We start from the raw sequence: 27,265 nt of genomic DNA, 5'->3' as shown, positions 1-27,265 counted from the left end.
CTGGTCTGGCTGTTAAGAACTGCAGCAGTAACCAATTGCACATTAACATGGCAGAACGCACTGGAAAGCCATGGCAGAACAGTAGCCAAACCTCTGTGACCCCAAACCCCCTTCTCTGTATCCTTACCTCAGCGTGTACACCCCATTCCATCTTTGCAAAACTCATCTTTGCCTTTGCCTTTACACTCAGAGACAGGGCACCCCTGAGCCCAGCATGACTCCAGGGATGCCTGTGGTACAGGTAAGCAGTGGTAAGGATGGAAAAGACTTTGAGCCAGACATTGGTTCTGCATTGCCTGAGTTGAACCCAGGTTTTTTTAATGGCCATTTAGTTTTTAAGTGCATTCCTGTGATCCCAGCCTTGAGCTTATGTCTCCATTTGAAACAACACAGCTTTAACTAGGTGCACAGATTATAAAACCAGGAAGAGGGGTCTGGTTTGCCCCCCTGTACAATATAGGCTACAGGAATTCCCTAAATTAATTCCTGTTTGGATTAGCTCATATCTTTTTAGAAAAACAGCCAACCTTAATTAAGACAAAGGAATTCCAGTGATGTTGAAATCCACCCAGCTCTTGGTAAATTGTTTTACTGGTTAAATACCTTCACTACTTAGAATATAAACTGTATTTCTAATCTGCATTTGTCCAGTTCTACCTCTGCCTACTAGATAATACAACATTTGTATCTGCTAGTCTGAAAACCACGTACGATTAAAAACCTCTTTCTGTTCTTCATAAGACACTCCTTGCCTAACTAAACTGAAATGATGTAAAACTGATTGTATCAAGTTACGGCAAAAGAGCATTGAGTTGCTCCAAAAAAATGACAGCAAACATAGTTAAATTTTAAATAAACAAATATCATGAATTCTTGGTCGGAAACCTAAGTGTCTGAACAAGCCCTTCCAAAGTTACAGTACATGTGTTTAGAAAGTGGTTTACTGCAAAGCAAGGCAATTTATGTGGACAAGGATTCATCAGCTGAGATTTATGAAACTCCATCTGCTTCCCCACTGCCCTTTCCTCAGTCACCCTGGGCTGCAGCAACCACCGATGCTTTCAGTTATCCTCCCGCAGCATGTACCTGTCCTGACAGAAAATTCATTCCACTTTCTTCTTGAACAACTTACACAGCTTCATCAGGGATCTGTGCTCCCCAGGACAGCCAGAAATACTTTCTCTGTCAAGACACCTTTACTTACACGTGAAGTCAATAAATATTTGACAATGAATACTCCCACCACAGAAGTAGGCAATTAGTGCATTTTGGAAGCATCCCAGGGAACAACACATAGGCTTCTGTATACCAACTCTGTGTTCCCTATACACACCCAGATTTCTGAGCCTGTAGGTACACAGGCTGCAAGCACCCCTGTAGCCTATGCATGCCACAGTCCCTTTCTAAACCAGTACATACATCAACTGCAATCGCAGATATCAAATGTATTTACTTGCCTTTCTCTCTGTATGTGCATGTACATATATAGGTATTTTATACATATATATACACACGCACAGAGAGATATATCTCTGTGCATAAACCGAAAGATTATGTCATGAACACACACATATGCACACGTATACAGTAAGCACAGACACATACACACTTATGTGCACTTAAATAACTAGGTGAATAGGTGAATATGAACACTAATAGCCATTTATGGCAACAACAATGAAAGCTGTCCCTGGAGCCCGCCTATGGTACAGCAGCCAAAATGATTGAGTATGTACAGGGCACCGCTGCAGCAATGGCACTCACATGGGCCTCCTTTTAGAAATGATTAATATTTAACCGACTTGGTGAACCTGGCTTTGGTTTTAGTTATGATTAGATAGCAGGGCGCACAGAGCCGTCCCACTAAGGACATCGTGGGATGTCTGAGCAGCTCCACTCATGCTTTGCAAGAAGACAGACAGAAAGTGAGAAGGGGAGAGAGGGAGAGATATGAGGCAGTAAAAAAAATCCCTGTGCTCAGCCCCATTTGTGTTTGTTTGGAAAGAAAAGGGGGAAAAGCAGCCTGAGAGGCCGGTGTAATAAGATGCTGTAGCTTTCATGAAAGAGGTGAAATAATTTTAAACACAGACACACAATGAGTTTATTTATTTAGAAAGTTGTTAAATAGAGTCTGGGAATTCAAATATTCAATGTTGACATTGTACAGAGCTGGCAGGGAGCCAGCCCCAGCTCTCCAGAGGGACCCAATGGCCACGGCGCCCAGGCCCTCGCCCCTCCCAGCCCACTAACTAGGTAAAAGCCATTAGTTATACCCACAAGCAATATCTGAATCCGACTCAAATAATGTTGCCTCAGCCAGCCAACTTCAAAGGCGTGTAAGTGTGTTTGGCTTTTTAGTGCTGGAACTGCAGCAATATGTCACACTTTTGAAAGAGTTTTGTAAACAGTTCCTTCCCCTTTGTAGAAACATTTCTTAAGTTTCTTGTACCCCATGTAAACAGCGTTAATTAACAAGGGTTACATTTTTCATTTACAAGCAGGGCTGTATTAATAATGAGCTTGCCTTTTGGACCGTCTTTTTCCTTTATGTCCTTTCTCTGCCCTGCACCATGGCTGGCCCGGCACGGCCGGGGAGCAGCTGGAAGGCACCAGGGAGCTTGGCCATGGACTCAGCCCCAGGCGGTGTCACCTACTGCAGCACCACAAAGTTGGTCCCAAATTGAGTGGTGACTGTTGACCCCAAGTAAGAGACAGTGGGAGAGAGAGAAATAGAGATGGAAAGGAAAGGAAAGGAAAGGAAAGGAAAGGAAAGGAAAGGAAAGGAAAGGAAAGGAAAGGAAAGGAAAGGAAAGGAAAGGAAAGGAAAGGAAAGGAAAGGAAAGGAAAGGAAAGGAAAGGAAAGGAAAGGAAAGGAAAGGAAAGGAAAGGAAAGGAAAGGAAAGGAAAGGAAAATGGAAAAGAAAAAGGAAAAAGGAAAATGGAAAAGAAAAAGGAAAAAGGAAAAAGGAAAAAGGAAAAGCAAAATGGAAAAGGAAAAGGAAAATGGAAAAGGAAAATGGAAAAGGAAAAGAAAAAATGAAAAGGAAAAGGGAAAAGGAAAAGGAAAAGGAAAAGGAAAAGAAAAAGAAAAAGAAAAAGAAAAAGAAAAAGAAAAAGAAAAAGGAAAAGGAAAAGGAAAAGGAAAAGGAAAAGAAAAAGGAAAAAAAAAGGAAAAGAAAGGGGAAAAGAAAGGGGAAAAGAAAGGGGAAAAGAAAGGGGAAAAGAAAAGGGGGGGAGCGACACAGAGAACGGGAAAGAAAGAGAGCGAGAAAGAGAGAAGGGAAGGAGGGAGAGCGAGGTGGAAAAAAGAAGAAAAAGCAGAAAGAGGGAGCGAAAAGCCACACGCACGCTCTCCGCCCTGAAAAGGGTTAATGAAGTGCCTGGTGAAAATGTGCCCGGCATGTAATGGGATTGTCTCGCCCGTCCCCGCAGCCTCCCGTGTCCGCAGCCGCCGCGCTGAAGCCGCCCGGGGACAGGACAGCGCCGCGCCGGGGATGCCGCGGGGCCGGGCCGAGCCCAGGGCCGGCGTTCAGCGCCCCGGTGCCCGGTGCCCGGTGCCCGGTGCCGGGGCTGTGCCGAGCCGCTGGCAGCCGCGGCGGGGACGGGCGGGCCCCGCGGCGGAGCTGGGGGGGGCACCGACACACGGTGTCAGCGGCAGCGGAGGCGCGCTGAGGCCGAGGTAATGGTGAAGCGGTGGCAAATAAACAGCATCGCTGCGAGGGCCGGGAGCCTGGACATGGCAAACGTTTCCCTGCTCGAAAACAAATTCCCGGACAGAGTCTTAAACAGGCAAATAAACTTGCCAGCTCTGTTTTTCAATCAAGCCTTTTAAGTACTAGACTGAGGCAAATTACAGGCGCAGGAAAACCTGCTGAAACTTAGGAAAGTGTTATTTTACTATCTCAGATGGTTAGAGGGATCTGGATCTACCTTGACTGCACTAAATTGCCTGTAAAAAAGTGGTGATAAAGTGTAAAAGTAACAAGTGCCTCCTTATTCACGTGTGTTCCCCTAATCTGATCACCTTCTGTCTCTTTATGAGGCTACTGGGTGGCAGGGGGCTACCTCAGGCCGGCTGCAGGGCTGCGCCGGCCCGTGGTGGGGCGGGGGTTATTCGGGGATACGGTTTCACCAGACGGGCACAAACCCACCCGAGTGGAAAAGCAGCTGCCCCGGGGGCCGGGTCCTGTCCCGGTGCGGAGCGGAGCGGGATGTCCGCACAGGTGCAGCGCGGCTGCGGCCGGCCGGGCCCGCATCCCTCGGGCCCGCAGCGCCGGGCCCCGGCCCCGCTCTCACCGGCCGCCTCCCTAAAGTGTGGCAAGGAGAGACCTCAGCGTGGCTTTTCCCTTATTTTTACAGCTGGGCATTTTGAAAACTCAATAGCTATTCCCTGCGTAGCTCTTTGTGTTTCTTCTGATTATTTTTTACTTTTTTTTTTTTTTTTGGGGGGGGGGGGCGGGGGTGGACGACACCAAAGCCTCAACATTATTTTTTAGCAATTTTACACCGAGGTCAAGAAAATGCGCGCTTCAGGTAACCTCCCTTAATTAAGAGGACAAAGCTTTCCTGGGTTATTAGCGCCAGCCACGCAGTCGGGGCGATTTTACCTTCACGCACAAAGCAGTAAAAGTGCAATAATAAAAGAAGCACGCTTGATCCCGATCTGTACCGTTTTCCACGTAAGAGGGTGAAGGCTACAAAGTATTTTCTATTCCCAACCCAGCCAGAAAGAACTGAAAAGCTAAAAACTTTTCCTTTCGAACGACTAAATTGCAGGGGTCGCCTCTAACCCTCCTTTCCACTTGCCATGAAACTGAGACGCTCTTAGGGGTGAAAGAAACAGCTTTGCGAAACACATACCAAAAAAAAATCCCAGCTTTTTAAAATATTATTTCCTTTATGAGCGGATTGTAGCCGAAGGATTATTTAATGCAACGCATCTGTCTGGGGTGGAAAGTGCTGCTGTTGCTGCTGCTGCTGCAGCGAAAGCCAAGACGCGCAGCCCAGAGCAGAAACTTTGCAGACGGTCGGATCTCGCCCGCGGAGCAGAAGCAGAAGCAGGAGCAGGAGCAGGAGCAGGAGCAGCCCTGCATCGCTGCGCAGAGAGGCAAGCAAGGGAGAGGCAAGGAAACCTGACGGATTTTGTCGGGCACGTGAGATTTTTTTTCCATAATTAGCTCCAAAGCAGGGATGGCAACCTGGAGATTTAACAACATTTGTTTTCAAATTGTGGGCGCTGGATTATCCACTTTAATATCACCTAATCAAATGCAGGTTGCTGCTGTTATTGTTAGGTTCACAGAAAAGCTGATGATGATCCGGAGACATCTTTCGCTTCCCTTTTTCCACGCTCCTCTATTATTTTTTTCCCCTTCACAAATAAAAAGTAAATAACCATCTGCTTTTTACGTCACGCAACTTATGCAACATTTCATCTGACTTTTTTTTTTTTTTTTTTCTCCTGCCCATTTTTTTTTTTCACTCGGGAATGTGAGTTGCCATCGCCATGGATATCAAATGAAACTTGCCCAGATGTGTCAGAGAAAATAAAGACATCAGCTGCTTTTAAAATAGGACGCGAAAGCTGGCAAAGTTTTGTTGTTGATTCCCTCTTTTTAAAAAAAGAAAGGAAGAAAAAAAAAAGCGCCCCAACACTGCAGCAGTTAAAGGCAAAGATCCCTATCATAAAGGAGAAACAGATGGGGTGAGCGTAAGACAAATAATTAAATAAGTCGGGCTTTGCGTGTGGACGGCCGAGCCCTCGCCTCGCGGAACACAGACCTTCGGGCGGCCAAACTGTATAAAAAGTGCTGGAAAAACGCCTGAAATTACAACATTTACATCAACTTTTAGCGGGTGACTCCAGCAGGCTGGGAACTGCTCCGCTCTGCCCCCCCCCTCCCCCCCCCGGGTGTCCCCGGCGTGGGGCATCCCGGCCACGCGAGGCGGCCCCCCCCGCCCCGCTCCGCCGCCCCGCGCACGCTCCGCTCCCACGCGCGGTTTGGTGCCGGGGGGGGGAGGTTTTGGCAGAAGCCCGCGGCAGGGCCGTGGCAGGGGGGTGTCCCCGGTAGCTCCGCACCGGCTACCTGCGCCCGGGCTCGCCGCCTCCCCCGCAGAGCCGCCGCTGCCCCTCCGTGCACACGCACACACACACACACACACGCACCCCCCCGCGGCCCCCAGCCCTCCCGGCAGCCGACAGCGCCCACTATAGGGCCCGGAGCCACTCGCACCCCCCCTTTCCCGACCCCCCCTCACTCCAGCCCCCGGCAGCAGCAGCAGCAGCAACTTCCAGCGCTCGCCACTGAACTTTTCCTCAACTCCTTCCCCACCGCCCGCCGGCAGCCCGCAGCCCCCAGCCCGGCTCCGGCCGCCGCGCCCCCCCACCCCGCTCCCCGCCGGGCCGGGCCGGGCCGGGCCGCGCTGCGGGGGGGGATGCTGCAGGTTGCCCGCGAGCTCCGCGCCGCATCAGACATGTCTATGCAACATGGCAGAGAGGGAGGGTGAAAAGCCAAGAGAAAGGGGTATTGCACCTACTTGCGGCCAGCTTCCTCGCCCTGCCTTTGGATCGCATGCTGCCAGTCCCGCGGCCGATGCTGGCGTGGGGTTGGGGGGGGGGGGGGGGGGCTTTTTTTTTTTTTCCTCCCGGAGCTTTTCCTCCTTTTTCGCTCCCCCTCTCCCTCTCTCCTCTCCCTCTCTCGCACACACACTCTCCCTTTCTCTCAATCCCGGCTCGCTATCTCTCCAGCATTGTCAGTTTGGACACCTTCGCACATGCGCACGGGCGGCTCCCCCCCGCTCTTCAACATTTCAGCGCCGCCAAAAAAAAGTTTGCAGCGATCCATCACCGCCGGTGGGGACCCTGACAGCCGGCACCGGGGCCGGGACGGGCCGGGACGAGGCGGGCAGCCGCCGCCGGGCTGCGCGACCGCGGAGCGGCCGCTCCGCTGCCTGCGCACCCGGGAGGGGTTATAGGGGGGAGACCCGCGCTCCCGCCGGGGCAGGGGCAGGGGCAGGGAGAAATTACACCCTTTTTCTGCTTTAATCTTTTTTTTTCTTTCTTTTTTTTTTTCAACGGGATATTTATGCTGTTCTGTGTTATTTCAACATTTACATAGTTTATTCTCAACCGGCCGCAATTATCGTAGATCTCTGCATATATACAGATAATTTGATAATATGTTTTACTATGTATGAGTACCATTAAAGCGCACACTTCCCCAGCGTACACGCTTTTCCCCCACCTTGAGCTCGGTTCAGCCACCACCAGTTTGGCAGAAAAAAAGCTCTTTTAAAACAGTAACAGCGACCGCTCTAATCTGTTTTAATTACAGGGTTTGCCAATCAAAGAGGGAGCGCGCAGAAATTGGGAACTCCTTTAGGGGATGGCTGTGTCCGAGGTATGAATCAATCCAAACTACATATAGATTTTCCTCTGGTACAACCTCCTTGCATTAAACAGTTTTGTTCAATACCTTCCATGCGCTATTTATGTTCCCATTAATATCTGTTGCAAATCCTGCCAGACACCATAAAAGAAAATTACAATCTTTCAGACTCGGGGCTGCGCCAGTACATACACGCTGCTCAACTTTTTGTTTTAATAAAATCTTCAGCATCTCCCCTTCCCCCTTCAACGCCCCCCCCCCCCCCCCCCGCCTCCCCGGCTGCCGGTGCTGCGGGTCGGGGCCGCCCGCGGAGCCCCCCCGACGGCTCGGCCCCCACCGCCCAGCGCCCTCCGCACCCCACCGGTGACAACCCCTGCGCGTGGGGCGGGGGCACTGCGGATCCCACGCTGCTCCCCCAAACGCCCGGCAGACAGGCGCAAGCACTTGAACCCGCTCTGCGGAACCGTCCTCGATGCCCGTCGTTATTTTTAATTTGCAAATTGGATTTAGTTGTTGTGTTTTTTTCGGGGCCACGCAGCTGCTCTGTGCCCAACCCCCCACCACCCCATAGCGAGGCAGGGGTGCACAAAAGGAGCAGGAAGGGCAGGAGGGCCGGGCGCTGCGAGGCTGCTCACACGCGTGGGGCTCGGCCTTCCCTGGTCGCAGACCCCCTGCAGCCCTCGGGGTGCTCAGCCCGGGCTGCCCTGGGCGCAGCTGGGCCCCTCTTGCCCCGGCGGCGGCAGGGAGAGGCTCCCCGGCTGTGCGGGGGATGCGCGGATGATGCGCGGGGCCGAGCCGGGGCTGCCCTCGGTAGCCGGGCTGTACCCGACCCCCGACCCCGCTGCCGGCAGCGCCTTTCCTTGCGGGGCTGCACCGGGGTGTCCCCAAATCATCCCCCCGCACCGACCTGCGGCGCCGGTTCACTTGGGACAACCGAAAACGCCGGGGAACTTTGCAAAACTGCCCCCGCCCCGCACCTCCCGCCCCCCAGTTTAAACGGAGAGCCCGGCAAAACCGCCGCCGGGGCAGGGGTGCGCGTCCTTCCCCCTGCCCGCGGACCCCTCTCCCGCCCGGGCGGCCGAGCGCGGCGCCGCGGGGAGCACACGTAGGAGCCCCGGGGCCGGGCCGGGCGCGCAGATGCGTGTTTTCCGGGCGGGCAGCCCTGACCCCGGCCGCGCTCGCCTGTCACCGCCACCTGCCCGCCGTCCCAGCGGCCCCGGGAGCCCGGCAGGTGCCGCGCCGCCCGCCCGGGGCACCCGGCCGCCGTCCCGGGCCACCCCACGGCCGCCCCCCGGCGCCCGCCCGCCTGCCCGGCGGCCCTTGGCATCGCCCGCCGCAGCCCCGCCGGGCTCGGCCCCCTTCCCGAAAGGTCCCGGCCAGCCCCCCGGGAAATCCGTTTCGTTCGTGCGGGGAGGCAGCTCCGCGCCGGCTGCCTCTGCTCCCTCCCGGGTGGGAAGCGGCTGGCGGCGGGGATGAGGGCTCGTTTTCAGCAGATCCACGGCCAGAAAGAAATATTTAAGTTTGGGTTCGTTATTTGGTTTTGGTTTATGTTTGGTGATTTCTTTCTAGATGGATGGGTGGAATTAAATCTATTTCTAATACAGGCTGAGAAACAAAACGCACCCCCTCATACACAGGTTTAAGCGCATTCCCCGTAACAGGAAATTTTCTCTTCCTTGCATTATAATCGAACAAGCCCCGCAGCTTACTTGGAGAAAAGTTGGAATTCTTCATCGAGGTATTTGTTGTGCTATTGTCTTTGTGCAGTGAACTTTACATCGTGTTATTCAATCTCAATCTATATTCTCCTAGCTACCAGTAAGATTAATTTAATCTTTGTAATGCAATTATTAATACTGTTTACCCAACGCCTGATTTCAGGTTTGCTGTAAAGAAATGAAGCTTCTTGCTGGGTGACCGAAAAGCTATGCAGGGATTTCCAGTCCACGTCGAAATGAAACAGTCCTCTTTATTTAGTCTCAGAACTCCAGCTTTCAGCCACGGGCTCAATTAGCCAAAATGGAAACAATTTTCATTCATTGCAATAACTCACTGTTCTGCTGATCACTTTCAAAATATACACTTTATTATTATATGCTGACCTCGGTGCCGCGAAGTGGCAAGGCTAGAAAGAGGCAGAGGGATCTCTCCAGCCCCCTTGGGCTGTAATTATTAGAAATTAATTGGGTTCAGGACCCTGGGTAGCATGGGTAAATTAATAGCTTGTCTGGTTGTTTAAATCCGAATTCTCAGTCCACAGGAGAGCAGGGGAGGGAGGCTCTCCCTCCCCGAGCCCGCCCCGGGAGAGCGCGGCGAGGGCTGGGGCAGCGCGGACCCGCCGGCTGGTTTCCCTCCTTCTTTTCACCAACGCATTGTTTTCGGGGAGCTATTTAGGGGTTAAAAATAAAAAATAAAGATCCTGTATACTTGGAGCTGTCGTGCGGGAGTAAAAGTGAAAAGGGAGCCTTAGGCAAAAGGAAATTACTGCAAGCCCGCGTGACCTTTCCGAGAGGTAATCAATCAAGTGATCAACAGGGATATTTATCATTGCTAGATGGGGCTACTTTACAAATGCGCAGAAGCCGGGGGGGGGGGGGGGGGGGGGGGGGCGGGAATACACACACACAAAAGTTTGGATAAACCCTATAAGTCTGAAGACAAATACGGAGACTTTAATCACTGCGAAGATAGCGCATTTTCTTTTCTGACCTCTCAGAAGGAAAGGAAAGGAGAAAACCACTCCAAAGTTTCCCAATAGAAAATGCCTCCTGTACTAGGTGGTCACATGGAAGCTGTCCACTTTGCTTTGCAGTCCTGGGAAAGGCTGGGAACGACAGATGTGATTAAAAAAAGAAGGGAAAGAAAAAAAAAAAAAAAGGCTCCAAATACAAGGGAAAATAATAGAGCGAGAGATTGAGGCTTTGATAATCGGGCTTGGTGTTTGTATTTATGTCATGTGTTTTTATATGCTGTCTCGAAACTCCGAGGCTGCAGAGCCCAGTCCTGCCTGCCTCTAGTCCCCGAAACAGTTAACTCCGAAAACAAAACAAAACAAAAAAAAACCACCCCATGCCCCCTACTATATGAAATCAGCGATCTGGTTCAATTAAACTTGCTCTCCGTAGCATAAAGCATCCACCACAATACAGGCAATGAAAACCAACAATAAAAGCCCATGCATTTTCTGCACAGTTTCCTTCTCCCTTGTAAAACATGCCGTCGTGTAAGCACCAGACATTTAATTTTGCTTCCTATAACTTACCGGATTCCTTAACAAACCTACTATGACCACTTTCCCCCCCACCCCCTCTTTTTTCTTTTTGTTTTTCCCTCTTTTGCACAGTGCTTCGCGCACACGCCTGCACAAAGCCTCCCTGTTTGCGTCCAGTGCTGGTGCCTTTAAACGACTTTCGAGGCGGGGAAGCAAAAACGCCGGTGCCCCCGTCGCCCCCCGGTAGCGCTACTAGACCCATCTCCGGGGAGAAATCCTCGGCTAACGACTGCGCGCCCCCGGAGCCCGGCGCTGCGCCGCTCGCTACGCGCAGGAACAGCCGCGGTGCCCCGCGGAGCTGTGCGGGTGTCGCCGCTGCGGCTGGGGCTCGCCCCGGCCCCTGCGCGCCCCTACGCGCCTCTGCGCCGCGCTGCGCGGCGCCCCGCGGTCTGCGGCGTCCCCTGGCGGCCACGGCGCGGCATGACCGCGGCCGGTCCCGGGTAGAGAGCACGGGTGGAACACCCCACGCTGCGCGCTGCCCGGGGGGAGGCAGAAAGCAAGCACCAGTGGGTCTGAACGGGCCACACGGCCAGGGCCTGGTGTAGCTGCTCGTCAGGAAGCCCAGCTCGCACCGAATTTCCAACTGGCCTGGAATTATCCTGTCCCTGGTGAAAGTGCCACTGAAAACAGTGGGGCTGGGAAGGATGAACTGCATTCGTAGGCTGAGAGACAAGTACAAGGTAGCAGTAAGCCATTGAAAATACTCCCCTAGAAATATTTCCCCATGAAAATGGTACAGAAATGGAGTAGATCTGCCCCTAGGAAGGACTTGAATTTCCACAACATTGAGACTGAAAGAAAAGCAGAAAAAGATTAACAGGCTAGAGGCTAGACTGAAAGAGCAGGGTGGAGGTCAGTGTGCTGAATGGGGACACCAGAAAATGGAATCTGATTTTCTACTTCCTTACAGAATTCCTGGGTTACTTTGTACTGGTCTCTTAGTCTCAGCATTCCTCCATCCCTCATCTGAAACAGAGAGAAACTTCATCAAACCCAAGAGCTGGAGGTCTCAGCTTTCTTTAAGGTGCCACAGGAGGGTTGGCTTGCCTCTGCCCCCAGTCCCGCTAGAAGATGGCAATGCAGGACCAGTCCCAAACATTCAACGGGACTCACATATTAACTAGCTGCAACCAAAAACCTCATTTACCAATTTACCAGAGAGAGGTGCAATCAATATCCTCAACCCAACCTCTGTTCCAAGAGTTAAAGCACTTTCTGGCCAAAAAAGTCATATCGTCATATCCTCAAGAGGTTACCCGCAGTATGTCTTGCTCTTAAAGGAGCATCAGTGGAGATGAAATTGGAAAAATTAAAGAGGAGAAGGAGGGGGAAAGTAATTACAGGCCACTAGAGAAAAACAAACATGTTCTGAATGTAGACAAAACATTGAACAGAGGGAAATTAATAGTACTACAAATCAAAAGGGAAAAATGTCAGCAAAGATCAGCAGAAAGTGAACATCCTATTAAAAGTGAAAATAGAAATAATCAAAATCACAGAGAAACACAGAAGGGGGAAGGAATTTGAAAAGAAACCTGAAATAAAAATAAAGAAATAGGGTAAATTTTACTCGGTACTCAGCAGTAGTTAAAGTTGATGTATGAAGGTTTAAAAAAACTGAAGCCCCACCACGCAGGTGGGTCAGAGGGTGAGAGAAAACCTCAGCTGATTAGATATAAGCCTTTTGTGATGTATACCAACTGGGCCAGACTGACTCCCACTATGTACAGTGAACTGGGCAAGGCTAGAAAATCCCTGCAGAAGGTGAGAGTTTTCTGGTATCTCTCATGGTTTTCCCCTTCCTCCGTGGCCTCTCACAGTGGCTTCCCAGAAGGAAGCAGCTGAAGACTGGTGAGATACGGGCTTTAAGGAGCTGTTGTCCACTTTGGGCAACACCATGAAGAAGTGCAACAAGCACTGCTCAGCTCCAATGGGTCAGCAAAACACTCCCTCAAAGCACGTTTTCTTTTGCTGAAGCCACAATCAGCAAGAGGCCTGCCCAATGCCAAGAAGGCTGGGGAAGCTTTGGTTATTAAGCTGTTTAGGGAAGATAATAAGACAAAATATAAGGGGGGAAAATGAAATGGGGTGATGGCAGAAAGCTGGCACTTCCAGCTAGTAGTGCTTGAAGAAAAGAAATTTTGAAGTAAAAAATGAAATCGTCTGTGTCATAAGAGCAATATCATGGCCAAGGACCATCATCCTTAAGGCGGAGTTTCCCTTTGTTGGAACTTTATCTGCTTTCATCCACAGTGTTACTACCAGGCAAAGAGTGGGCTTCTTGCTGCCTGTCTTTAAAGGAACCACAAAAGCAGGTTAACACATCAGCCTTCATAAAATCCGCAAACCCATTTTTCCCTTTAAAGCATAAGGAACACATTCATATTTCACTCCCATTTCTCTCCAGTACAAAAGCACAGGGTCGGAATTAATGAGTAAAGTATTTGTGTGACGTTTTATATTGTATTGGCATTTATATAGTGCTTTTCACAGGCTTCATGTCAAAACCCTTTACAGGGCAATAAATCATATACCTTTCCTGATGAAATTGTATGTAGGCAATTGGGCACCTATCCTGCCCTCAGCAATGTCCCACGTGCAAGACATGGGAAGTGTGACGAAACCTGCAGAAGTGGGTCTGAAAAAAAAAATGGACGCAGGTCAAACCTTCCCCCTGTAATATCCTGCAACACGTTAAAAAGTCTTTAGAGCCCACTTGAACAGCCACAGGAAAGACCTAACCTTAACATGACAAAGCTTCTATTACAGTCTGAATTACTCAACATGCAAATTGAATTGTGGGTCTTACACTTAACCCCAGGGTTTTTTTGCCTCTGAATTTAAACAAGATGTCCATTTACATGGAAAATAAGGATTTTTCAATTGAGTTCATTTCTAAAAATAGTGTTCATACACAAGAATGAATCCAAGTACCAAATTTTGGATCCTAGGTTCTCTTTTAGCATTCAGAAATATCTCTCTTAATGCAAAATTTACAATGTGACAATGTATCTCTGCCCTGCCAGCATTTGCTTTCTTATTTGCAGTTTTTCAGATAACGAAGAGTAATGAAGTTCTGAGAACTGTATGCCCGATTAGACTGACTCCTTTCTACATTTATTTGTATTTCTGCCATGTTTCCAAAGCCACTTTGGGGCAAGTAAAAATGGAAAGTCATTTAAAGTCTTTTGGGGTAAAGATGGCTGGGGTCGGTAAGTGGGAACGAGAGTTCTGCTCCATTGTCCGTTTGGGAGAGTCACAGCTCTTTGCCCAGTTAAGAGCTTTTTGGGTTCCATTGGTGTCAACGGAAGCTTTGCAGAGCATCCCTCCTGGCAGACTGTACCCCTACCACTTAAATGCAATCGCCCCGAGATTGCAGAAAGGCAATGGCTGAGAAGCAAATGGAAAATCTTTGCAGTAGCTCAACACCATTTTAAAACCACTTTTCCACCTCCCCTATCTGTAACACATGAAAAGCGATAACATTCTGCGCATACTGGCTGATAATTCAAATGCATTAGAAACCAACTTAGTTATGATTTATTAGCCGGAAGAGCTGTTAAAGTAATTTCTAAGTGTGAAAGAATACAAAAAAAATACTGTTCTCTCCCAAACAGACATTTAGATTACTTAATCTAAAATCAAAGTAATTCAGTAGTAAACCAAAAGTAAACAGGTAAAAACACATTGGCCGGTTCCATTAACTGCCACAGGCTATGTTGGAAGTGGAGGGTTCTTGCATCTTTTCAAAGGTGATTAATGTCTTGTGAGCCCTGAGCATTAGCCATGCAGGTGCACTGCCATGTAACAAACTAACACTGCCTTTGCTTTCTTTGGAGTATTGTATCACAAGCTCTTAACTCAGAAGAGCTCAAATTCACACACTGTTGTTGTGCTCTGATGGCAATGTAGCATAATTGTATCTCTTGTTTCCATCTCAGTATACAACTTATTTAGTAGTTTAAAGAATGATCTGTAAATAATACACATGCATAGACTTCACTGAGATGGATGACAATGATAATTACAATGGTCTTTTCAGTGGGTGACACTATCAGCATCAATAGTTAAAGTAGAATTTTAAGAGTAACCAACACATTAGAGCCGGTAAATTCTATTCTTTCTGGCAGTAATACATTCGAAGATTAAATTAGACTAAATGTTTGTTACAACAAACAGACTTATGTTAGCTTTCAGGATTATGCTCCCAGTCAATGTTTATTATGCTTTTGGTTATATATATTCTAAAGGTCTCGTTTTCCTACTTCTATAATTTTTTTATCCGTTTGGTTTAAACTGGAAGCCTTTTACTTTTTACTTTAAAAAATACTGTTTCTCCTTAAAACTTCTAGCAGGTTACAGTATCTGGAATGAGTACTAAGAAAAAGGAAACAAGCTAAAATAAATGACTATCTAATCTAACCAATCTGACTATTTCTAAGGTACCTATTACTGTGGTATCAAAGTACTGGATCTCTGATAGCATGTGATCTTTGATCTTAAATTGGCTGTCTGGTAACATTTTTAATTAAATATCTTATTTAATGCCTGCTGTAGCTAAGATGCAAATAGCATCACATAAAGAACAAAAGTTATGAAAGCAGGGAACAGAAAATGATGGCTAGTTATAGAATGTTTATTGTACCAAAACAAAGAACCTCATCCCCCAGTCCCTGCTGAATTAAAATGACCAGGTTCAAAGTTCAAAGACTGAGTAAAACCAACCTAGAAATGAAAAAAGCCTTCAATTTATTAAAATTTAAAGTTAAATAAACAGTTTGTCAGAAGCAAATTTGAGGTACTCACAAAAATAATTCAGAAAAACTGAATTTTTGGCTTCTTTTGCCCTGCAGTGCCCAGCAAATATTCTGTTCCATTGCAATCCTTCACTAGGAATTTTGTTTAAGAATTCCTCACTGGCTGAGATAAACCATGTTTGTTCTATTTGAACAGTTTTCAAACTACTTTTTGCATAGGACTCATTAGTATTAAAACATGTAGGCACTGACAAACTTTATAGGACTATATTCATAGTTGATTTGATAACCATTTCTAAGCGACGTTAAGAAGGAAGATATCATTAGAGCACTGCTATTTCAATTTGTTGAGGCTTATATGAAAGCGCATATCGACCAACACCTTATATCAATACAAGGCATATACAGACAGCACTTACAGCTGACAGAAGTCGAGTGTGTTCAATTCCTTCCACATCAGATAGGAATTACTCCCTTATACGTTCTATGCTGCTACTTCTGCTTAGGACATAAGTACAGATACCATTGCTCAGAACTTTCTGCTAGATATGGAATCCCAAAAGATTTCGATGACACTTAAACCCAGCATATATTAAAGCCCCACTTTTCTAGATGAGAGTCATGAAGTACAGTAACGTGATACTTTGACTACCAAGTAGTCCTTTTTCAATATGTCTTTGGAATATTTTCTAAAATATTCCCATTTGCTTTTCTATATTGTTTCTTTCATTCTGCACTCATCGCCATAATATGAGTGCACTCTAATAGCACACTAAACAGCTGTTCAACCATTTTTTCCCCCAGCATCTTCCCAGAGGGGGATGCATATACTATGTAGTGATTTGTAAGATTTAATTTTTTTCACTTTATGCAACCCCATGTAAAGATATCACCATGAGTTCTCTGACAGCTCTGCAGCCTGAAGGAGCAGCCTCTTGGTAACTGCTGCCTGGAAGAAGGCAAAGTATAAACAGTAGTCATCTCACACTTATCTGAGGTCAAAATTCAGCCCTTTCCTTTCAGTCGTCACACAGATAATGGCAAAAATAAAAAAACATAGCCTCAAGTACAACAAGCAGTAAATAACAATAGACATCAGGTTCCAGAAAGAACAACAGAGGAAATTTCCATTTGTTTATTTTACAGTGTAGCTGGCATTTCTAACTGTAGCAATCAAAAAAGCCCATGAAGGTGAAAAGCCAAGACAATATGTGGCTTGCCTTAGATGGAGCAGCAAGGGTGGCATTTGTGGAGGGATCAATTACACAAGAGCCATTGGAGCATTGGCCATGAGTCCCCAGAGATGTTGTGGCCCCCTGCCAGCTCAGAACCCAGGACACCCACCCTGATAGCACCACAATGCTCTATCCGCATCTCACATTTGAGCAAGATCAGCCAGCATCCACAGGCAGAGAATGTGGCTGAAGAATGAATGACAAAACCCTGCAGAAGAGGCAGGAGAGTGAAGATATCATTTTTCTCCTTCCTCCCATTTCCTAAGGTAACTGTGGTTTAGCCTCTTCGTTTTCATTTTTCAGGAAAGTCCTTAAGCCTAGTTCACAGCAGTCTTTATGGCTGAGAGCTCATTCATCAAAGACAAAATCTCAGATGCAAAGTTCATGACGGAGTGGTGAGGTGCAAAGTTGATAGAGAAGAAAAATAATTTTTCCCATCTCAGAAATCATTTCAAAATTTCAGAAGCATTCCCAACTGCAGCAAGATTAACTTAGAAGTGGGATTTGTTTGTTGTTTGTGGGAGGGGGTGGGTTATTTTTACAAAAGCACAGGAAAAGAGCACTCTGACAACATCATAACCCAGAATTAGGGCTCCCCTGGAATGTGAAGACTTTGGGAGTTAAATCCTTTGTCTCAGACAGGCAGACCAGGGTTAGAGCACACTCTCTCTAGATTCTAGCCTGAAAACAAACTTTTTATTACAGAAATTTCACTGAAACTGGCATGTTCCCACAAAACGTTTCAGTGGTGAGAAATAAAGAGTTCCTGAGTGTAAAGCACTGCCAGAAAATTCCCAATCATTTCTAGCCAGTGAGCAAGCAAATGTGTTATTTTGCCATCAGTGGAGAAGGATCTCTCTGTCCCAGTGGTGCTGTAAGGTCATGCTTCAGCTTCTCCCTTGCAACTTGTTTGTGCATCCACACTCCTAGGTACCTAAAAAAATGTAGGGTCATTTTCAAATGCCTTTGAGCAGTTTGTATTGTAAATGCTCATATAAAAGCAATGAGCATGGCTAAGAACACAGACAGAAAGCTACCATGACCTCTTTTCTGTCCTTTTACAGCAACCTCTATTCTCTGCATATACACATACACACCCATTCATGATGTGTGAAGAGATTTTGGAAATAAATCTTTCACAAATATTTACTCTTCAAACCTATATGCTTTTAAAAGAGAGGTGGGATCCAGCTTTCACCTGCGGCACTTAGCACTTGCCTCTTGTTCACATGTTGGGAAAGGTCAGAAGAGAAGTTCTTACGTTGCCTGAAATTGAGTACAACTGCAATCATGAATCTCATGGAAGGTTTGGTGGACATCAAAGCAAAGGACAATGTGAATCCCTCTGCTGAGCCAGCTGCATGTTTTGGAGAGGGTACACCTTTCTAAACCAAACTGAGAGAAGTGGCTGTTTCAGAAGTCAGGGTGCTGAGTCAGCACTTCTAGAGACCACTCTCGTCATTATCACTTGTGAATCCTGGACGCAGTTAAGCATTTCGTATTAACATCCCCATGCTGAGTTTACACATGCTACTCCTTATTATACTCAATCCATAACAATACCAACGCCTTGCAGTTAGAATGCATTAGTCAGTCCACACTAACTCCACCTTTGTCCAAACTCCTTTGCTCTCCCTGAACAGGCAACACAACACCTGCTGTTATCCCCGACAAAGTAAGTACAACCAAAGAGGAAAAGCACCTCTACGTTACAGGCAAAAGAACACCTCCATTGGCTGCCCTCAAAGAAAACCCAGCAGAGCAAAAGAAATCCTGCTTTCTCTCTGAAGAAGACCTTGTGTGATCAAAAAAAACTTGAAAGAACTCAAATACTTCATGTGATTTTTAATTAATTTTATCTAGACACACAGCAGTCTGAGAAGCTGTGGTGTTATATATATAACCTCCTTATGTTTCACTATTTACATTGTGTTATTCTCTGGCTATTTCCCAACCTTATTCACACACCCTAGAGATCAATTTATGCACCAAAATAAAGTATGATCTTATCTTTTCACTGTAGAGAAAACCGAAACAAAATTTCTCACGGGAGGCAGGGGTTAAGGCACTGGACTGGGTGTCAGAGAAGTGGTGTTCTATTCTTGGCTCTACCACTCACTTGCTGTGGGAGCTTGTAGAGCAAGATATAGAGCAGGAATGGAGACTCTAGCCAATAAATTCCTCCTCTGTAACTTTTCCTCTTTCATTATGCATGAGAGTGAGTTTTTCCAGCGTTCAGGCATACATCTGAAAGCTGGGGAAACACAACTCAACCAAAATACAGAACGAGCAGAGAAAGAAAATGAGTGGAAAACATCAATTACGAAGTTTTCTTGGGCACCTCTGAACTACTGAAACAGAATCTCTAGTCACATAGTGAAGATAGAGGACCAAATTCAGCCCCGGTTTCATTAGGCATACCTCCAACTATTGCACTGGCCCTGCACGAGGGCTGACTTTGGCCTTCTGTACTACTACTTCTTGATCCATTTTCTCTTCAGGCAGGTTTTCTGCGACAGCAAACAATAAAAACTCAAGCCGGGGGCGTGGGAGGGGGTGGGGAGGAGAGGTTTGGTTTTGCTTTTTAAAAGATGGGAATCTAAGATTTAGTTTTTACATAAGCAATCTGACTTTTAAAAAGTAAAAATAGAATTTATTAGGGCAACTTTGACTCAAAAGCCGTATCTAAGACTTTATCCAGATCTGGAGTGGCTAACAAACTGCGGAAATCAGGAATGCCAGACTCTCAGTTAACTCCTAGTGGAAACAGTATCCCCATGCCCTGCAATGGGAACCGCCCAGACAATACTTGCTTCAGGTAATAGCTGTGATCTAATGCAAAGCTGCAACATTCCTTATGGGTTTAAAAGAACTAAAGAAAAAGTAAGCATGCAGGTTCTCATTTAGGCATGGCTGGGGCTAGGTTTTTGTACCACTATGCCGGCTAATGATTGAAGAGCTAGATTTTTTCAACTACTCTATTCTCTGTGAACAATGAAACCAACTTATCCTGGCCTTATTTATCTTTGATGGTCTTACCACCTTCTCAGACAATCTGCACCACATTCTGCTTTGAGCCATGTTCGACATGTTCGATGCAGACTCAACTCATTTGCTAACAGCTTTACAGCCAGGTCTTGGACCCTTTCAGCTGACAGAAATGGAATGCGAATCTGGTTGTAGACTATTGTTCAATATTAACTTTTTCTAACTTTTGTGTATGATATATGGGAATAACATATACCTTGTTTTAAAATTTTAAGAGATGTATGAAATAAAAACCTGACCAATAACCTCACAAAAGCTGCTGCTCTATGGTGTCAGTTCTCAAACACACCTAACCCTAGTTCTACTATATAACAAAATACACTATCTTGGCCAAGACAGAAAAAAAATTCTTATTCTGACAGTCCCTCAAAATGCCAAGCGTTCAGGAGCTTTTTGGTCTAAAAATCAGGCCCACTAGGGCTCCTTTAAGTGACCAAATATAGGATATATCCAGTCATAAGTGATATATTAGAAATGTTAGCAGTGAAGATTGGTCTCCTTACATGCAAAGTATTTGTTCTCTTCTCCTTTTTTCATGTCAAATTTCTAATTGTTTGGGGGTTTGGTTTTGGGGTTTTTTTCAGGGCCCATAACAAACTGCCCCAGCCAGTTGCTCAGGAAGAAGAATTAGCTTCTTGATATGTAAGAACAATCCTTCCAATTTCACACTTTCTAAAATTTTCTATATTATAATTGCTGAAATATTAGGTAACTGAAGCCTTTATTATTTTGAAGTGCAATGCACGCTTGATATATAACAATTATTTCTTAATAAAATATAATTATAAAAAATTCAAGGCAGTCTCAGAGAATGTGCAACTAAAACTGTTAATATACCTGAGGGACTATTTCCACACTTATGTATATTAGGCATTATATAAAACTTAGGATTTCTTGGGACATTATCAACAAAGGAGAAATTTTTTTAAACCTGCTTTTTACTGATTGCATTATCAAATTCAATTTTATTACCTTGAATCTTCTGGGAAGGATATGATTATAATAATGCATAAAAGGTTTGCCTAGGAGTTGGCTGTTGGCTTTTACTTGATATTTAATGTAATCTGTAATTACTATAGCAGCTCCTATGTTGGCTAGTGTGTTAAGGTCGCTGGAAAGCTATACTGTGTTGCACTTGGTGTACAAGAACATCCTCCTGTTGATTGATGACTACACCCTATGGAAATGTTTTAATTTTGTCCTTGAAGCATGCCTTTAAGGAATGCTGTCAATACATATTCTTCCTTGTCGAGCATTACATGGTCTGTAGGACCAAGATCTGTCTTTCTACCAATAAGCATTCAATAACATTTCCTTTGGATTTCAAATTTGGTTCCCAAGTCTTCAACCAATGAACTTACATACCTCTTATGTATTAGAAATGGCTCGTTCAAAAGGCACATTTTACCTTGCACAAGCAATAAGATGGAAAAACTTGAAGTCCTCACTATGCTTAAAAAAAAAAAAAAACAAAAAAAAAAAAAACCAGAAAAAACCTGTTGCAGGACATGGCTTCAAGAAGGTAGACTTTCACCTTTTTAACTATTGTACCTCCTTGCAATAATTTTTCTTTAAACTGTATTCCTGAACTATCTGAAACACTTGGCCAGAGCTTACAGTTGAGAAACATGCTCAAAACGTGATTTGAACTGGCTTATATTACAAGACTAAACTGTATTTTAAAGCAGTGTAACATTACTGTGCTGTAGCCAAGCCCTGTGACACAGCAAGCTTGCAAGCCAGCAAGACACCTGCGGCTCCACATGTCATCTGCTTCAGTGGTACTACCGAGATAAACTTGAAAATAGAAGCAAAACGCTGGAAATATTCCAGACCTGCAGTATCCCTGAGCTTATTAAACTTGGACTTTATACTCACAAGAATTCCCTGAAACAGATTGACAACTAAAACAACGGTCAATATTAATCACAGAATCAGCAATTTAACTATTAGTCCACATGTGTTTATGATCCTCACTGGATGTAAACCAACTTTTTGTCCTGGTGATACAAGTTTGCTACATTAAAAATGGCATTCCTGAGGGAAAAATCAGTATGGAAAGTCCTCAGATTGGGGAATGAAAAATTGGCTTGAATGAAAAAATGGATGATTTCAAAAAGCTGATTAATGGGTAATTTTTTTCTGTACTGCATAACAATTTCTGTACTAGATAACATTACCTTTAGATTCTATATATTTATGTCAGGCAAACTGCTCACTGAAAAGTCCTTGTGCTTTCACAAGGAAGATCAGGAGCAAGAGTCCACTCACTTGTCATTTACCAGGATTTGCCATCCATTTTAATTGTTTCAAATTTTTGGTTGCTGCTCTCTCTGAAAGCATTTAGAATATTGATTTATAAGCCTTAGGAATAGAAATTTTTGCAATACTTCATCCGTAGTATTTTGGTATTAAAAACACCAGTAAAGAATCATTACCTTCACCTCCAATTTAAAAAAAAAAAAAAAAAAAAAAAAAAAGGCTCCCTGAGATGGGTTTTAAAGATATTTTTTTTTTTCAGTATAGCACTTCATGATTTCGCTAGTTGGTTACCTATTTTCCCAGTGAAATTCATTCATTTCATGTACCTCTCAGCTCACACTGACAATCATGTAGATTCTTCTCACGACCAGATGCATTTAAACTGTAGACAAGAGCCAGGAGAACTTTTTACAATGTCAGTTCAGCTTAGCTCTTATTTCAAGTTTAAACCTGCTGCAAGACCAACACAGACGGAAACTAAACATATTGTCATTCATGTCTCATGAAAGAATAGGGAGCTTTTAAACATTGCTCTCTGTAACTGCTAAAGGACTAGCTTGGACGGACCAATAAACCCCTGCCTTTGATTGTATCCACTGGTGTGATTGTATCCACTGAAAATAACTTTGTTGCACTCATCAGCTGTGTTGCGTCACTCTTGTCCTCGGGAAAAAAACCACAAACAAACACAAGAAACTAACAAACCCCTGAATGTTTCTGTATCCTGCATGGCCAAGTCTGCGGGTTTTTCGCTATAAACAAAAACAATCCAAAATCAGCATCAATATGGAAGAAAACTGTTATTGAACACATCAGTGAGAACCCCCGTTACCTGTTAGGCCACTGTTGTAATCCCCAGTAATCTCTTGGGAGCAGAATCAAAGGACTACAGCATGCAACTTCAATAATAAAATCCAGCCAGAATAAATAGAGAAAACATGAAAACAGTGATTTTCTGGCACTCTGTTTGAAAGGAAGAGTTAGATTAATACATGAAAAGATCCTATCAGCTCTGACTTGTCTGAGTTATTAATTGAACACCTTCTTGGAAACATGTAGATAAAGAGGTGTACCTTAGAGAATATGAGATAGGAATGAAAGGAAAGGCAGAGAAATTAGCAGTTTTACCAGTTCACTCCCTTAATTGTCTAGCTAAGGTTGTTCAAAGCTGCCTGGAGAAGCATAATATGAAATGGTAACTGAAGTGCAGGCTGATGATGCAGAAGATAAAAACTTCAGGATTATACTTAAACATATTTATCTTTAGACACAGAAGAGGCTGTAAAGCCAGCTGAACGATATATAGCTGTTCTAAAACAAGACAAATGTATACTCTGTGTGTTATAAGCAGTTCAAGCTGCTTCCTGTGATGAAAAACATGGACTGTAGGGTAGACATACTACAGCTAAGTACAATAGATCCCATGATACAGTTGTTTAAAGGAATATTAGAGTGATGAAAGAAGTGATGGAATTCTGCTTTTTAGGAGGCTTAGAGACTGAACCAGAGACAAAAGGTTTAAGCATGCAGACTTGGTAAATTTTCCTGATTCTGAAAGTTTGTGACCTAGAAGACAGTTTTATGCGTGAAGAGCCTGGCCTCTCAGGAAACAATACAGCTCTATGGGTCTATTGCCCCGGGCAAAAGGAGAAGAGGATAGTACTGCTTAGCGCTTCTCATCCAGAGCCTCTAAAGGAGGTCAGTGTTGTTAGCACTATTTTATAGTTGAAGAATCTAAGAAGCTTGGAAGGGCACATCTGGAGTCAGTAGCTACCTTGGGACCAAACCCCCTTTGTCACTTCATTTCAGTCAGTTTCTATCCTTTCTGCCTTATTTTGTCCCCCACAGAGCACAGTGAAGCGTCCAACTGTACAATTCAGATAATACCAATACAGTAATAAGAAAAAAACCTTATTAAAAAAACAAATTGCAGCACTAAAATGTTTTCTATGAAATTATCATAGCTGCCAATATTCCATCATTAATGTACAAAAGTCTGATTATCTTTTCAATAAAAACAGAGAAATGCTAGCCTTTAAGCTCGTTATCGTTGCAAAACAGAATGCTACGATAATGCATGAGAACTTTGGTTTGCAGCTGTAAAATTCCCAAAAGTCTTGTGACTCGGTTATAACTTTGTTATAGATGATTACCTTCCTCACTCACATAACTCCCATGCTCGCTTTTGGGAAACAAAGTATATATTCCACAAAAGCAAACAGTAAATGTATTTAAGTAAATGAGAAATATGGAAAGCAATTTCTCCTACGACATATTGCTGTATACTAGAAAGGCTAACATTTGTGCATCTAGTTTCAAATCATACAATGCATTTTTAGAGGTAAAAGCAAAATCAAAGATCTGCAAAAGCTGATCTCTTACTCTACCTTCAATGGGGTCAGGGTGTCCAACTAATTTGTCAAGGTGAATCCTAAAGTTTCTTGACAGGAAATAAAATTCTTTAATTTTTGCAAAGACATGTTGTAATCAGTTTCTGACCCAAACATAAACTGAAAATTACTAAAGTTTTGAGCAAACTTGAAAAGGAATAAAAATCCAGTGTCAATCGACATTTCTTAATCACTTGAGTTTATCTAGAATGTACATGGGAAAATGCATTTGTAAATACCTTTTTACATAGGGATGACAATTCATTATAGTACCTTCCTGTGAAGTTCAAATAAGCACCTTTCATTTTTTTTTTGCTTTGAACTGGATTCCATTAAAAAAAATTATCAAAATTGCAAAGGTTTTTATTTAATGGCAATTTACCTGTACTTGAAAAAATAAAAAGGTTTTACAAATAGTTACATTTAAATTCCTACCCAGAAGTGATCCTACTTGCTATTAAATTCTGTAATGCACCAAGTTCTGCTCTTATATTTTACACATGAATGGCTATTGCCATCTACCGTTGGAAAAAATATGATCAACAGCAAAAGCACATCCAACAGACCTTCATATGGCACAGATAAGATGTAAAAACCGTAAGACTTCAACCATAGGGGAGCATACCCAGCTGAGGTCTTTGAAATACAATATTCAACTGACCAAAGAGAGGTAGAAAAAAAGTCTCTTGTACTCCTAAACTATTATCAGTTTAAGTCTGGTACAACTGGGAACTATACACAAATGCAGGCACTGACAACCGTTCCTTTTGTATAGATTTGAGGGTTTGTAAGACTCCCCCAGTGACTGCGGCTAAAGTTGAATACACACAAATTAAATGATTAAGCTTAATTTTAAGATACTATTAGGCCCAAGTTACGATCATGCCCCTGCAAACTGAAAACCATAAATGCAGAAGGTAAAAACCATCCCCCAGCTTCCTATGCAAAGGTCATGCAATACAGAACTGTTGCTTGAAGATGGACCTGATCTGACTGATCAGGCAGGTCAAAGTCACTGAGCACAGGACAGACACCCAGCCCTGTTCTCCCCGGCCCTTGTGTCAGAGGGTTAGCATTGGCTGGATCTAGGTTTTTCCAAATTTCTTTTGGATAAAACAACTTCCCCACTTGGGTGTGTTAAGCTGCATACAGAGAACCGGGCAAAGAAAGGCACAGGATGTTATTATACACGTAAACCATTTTTAGTCCATAGTTTTAGCATTCACAAAGATTTGATTGTATGACTTCACTTTACCATTAAATTACTTCTGTAAAAATGATTGAGATGTATGCTTCTTCCATTCCCTTTGCTGATAAATGTCCTTAGATACGACATCCAACCACATTTTGAAAGTACCCCTTGCTGAGGCAATCTACAAACAGAATTAGGGTAGGGTTCTATTAATGTTTGCCAGACCTGTCAGAGGTTAAACAGCCTTTGAATTAAACCATTCTTTACTCTTTGATAATTATTATTTCTCCTTAAGACATTTTTTGTTGTCTTATAAGCAAGGTCAGCTTGAACTGCTTTGTTAGACTCAATATTGTAGTTCAACATTAACTCTATTTGCACTGTTCTTACAAAGTCTGCAAGCTCTGTCACCTCTGCAAACTACTTTTGGAAATACTTAGCAGAATTTTCAGTAAATGAAAATGCTCCAGCTTTTCTGTTGGTCATTTCAAGTACACAGCAAAGTGTACTTTAAATTTGCATACAAAGCCATACCAATATGTGAATCTATGCTAATTCACATCAGTTAGTCCATCTTTGCATACAAACACCTTGAACTGATTTAAATCTTCCTTGGTTTGTTTGGTGTGCACTGGCATATCACATACAACCCAAACAACCATGGCTGTTTTGAAATGAATGCAAGAAAGCTAAAAAGTAAACTGAAAACAGCTTAATGAAACCAACGTAAGACAAAATACTGCTGCTTTCACATACAGCAGGTTCTGCAAGGAGTGGAAAAGTGTTCTTGCTGAGATCGGGAAGGGAAATGATGTTGAGAGGTGACTGAAGGCAGAGTCCAGCGTTCAGCCAGGAGTGGAACACAGCTTGAGACCACTGCATGCTACACAATGCCACAGCCGGAATAAACTGCAGCTGAGATCTCAAGCTTAGAAACACGCACTTGAAAATGCGGCAATGGGGGAGGTGTGCTCATCACCTCAGGGTTGCCAAACCTGTCAGTTCCTGAAATGCCCTCATCAGAAGAGGGCTATTTGCCCAAGCACGGTAATATCACACCCCCGCCTACTACCCCATCAATTCTATGGGGTCTCTAAGGGATTTCACCTACATCGTGCAGATATTTTTTTTTTCTAGGTTCACTACAGAAAGGGAGCAAGTTCCCACAGGGACCAAAAACTCTGAGATGTTTAGAAAAGCACACTAGAAAGATGACCACGCAAAAGGAAGGCAACTGCATGCACACATTAGCAGAATGCAGTGAGGCCGTTTCCTGCTGCCAGGGCAATCGACAGTGTGCTTTATCACCTTTGGCCAAAGCACTTTCTAGGTACCCGACCTGATATGACAAATGTCGCATGACTGATCTCAAACAGAGTAAACGTCCACCTCAAGCACATGCGAGCAAGACATCCTTCAAAGTTCACTGTTCAAACATTTGTCACAGAACCTCCAGACAACCTGAGCTCAGAGTTAATTTCTGAGCATCTTGCACTGGGTGACAAGTCACCCAGGATGCACAATCCTAATTCCCAAACCATCTGAATGGCAGCCCAGGCTATGAACCTCAATAACATGATTTGATAATTTTATTGAGCACCAGTGCTCTTCTTCTCCCAAGCATTCCCAAACATCGCCTTCCTCTGTATCACTTTGTGTCACAGCTAGCACTGATGATAAACTTCTCAGTGCACACAAGCTTCAAACGAACCATTAGAATTT

The 27,265-nt window shown here is 44.5% G+C and overlaps 1 protein-coding gene across 1 annotated transcript in view; it reads right to left on the bottom strand.

The window, feature by feature from the left end:
- The window catches only part of LOC121096959 (histone-lysine N-methyltransferase MECOM-like), a 153,979-nt gene extending 147,274 nt beyond the window's left edge, over positions 1–6,705 (bottom strand). Inside the window, exon 1 of the mRNA XM_040613625.1 lies at positions 6,538–6,705. Within this exon, the coding sequence (XP_040469559.1) occupies positions 6,538–6,574 (37 nt within the window). The 5' untranslated portion in view covers positions 6,575–6,705. The remainder of the gene's footprint in view (positions 1–6,537) is intronic.
- Positions 6,706–27,265: the final 20,560 nt, after the last annotated feature.

The sequence above is a fragment of the Falco naumanni genome, chromosome 13 (genome assembly GCF_017639655.2).
Source record: "Falco naumanni isolate bFalNau1 chromosome 13, bFalNau1.pat, whole genome shotgun sequence".
Classification (NCBI taxonomy): Eukaryota; Metazoa; Chordata; class Aves; order Falconiformes; family Falconidae; genus Falco; species Falco naumanni.
The sequence above is the reverse complement of the archived record's forward strand: the minus strand, read 5'-3'. Positions and strand labels throughout refer to the sequence as shown.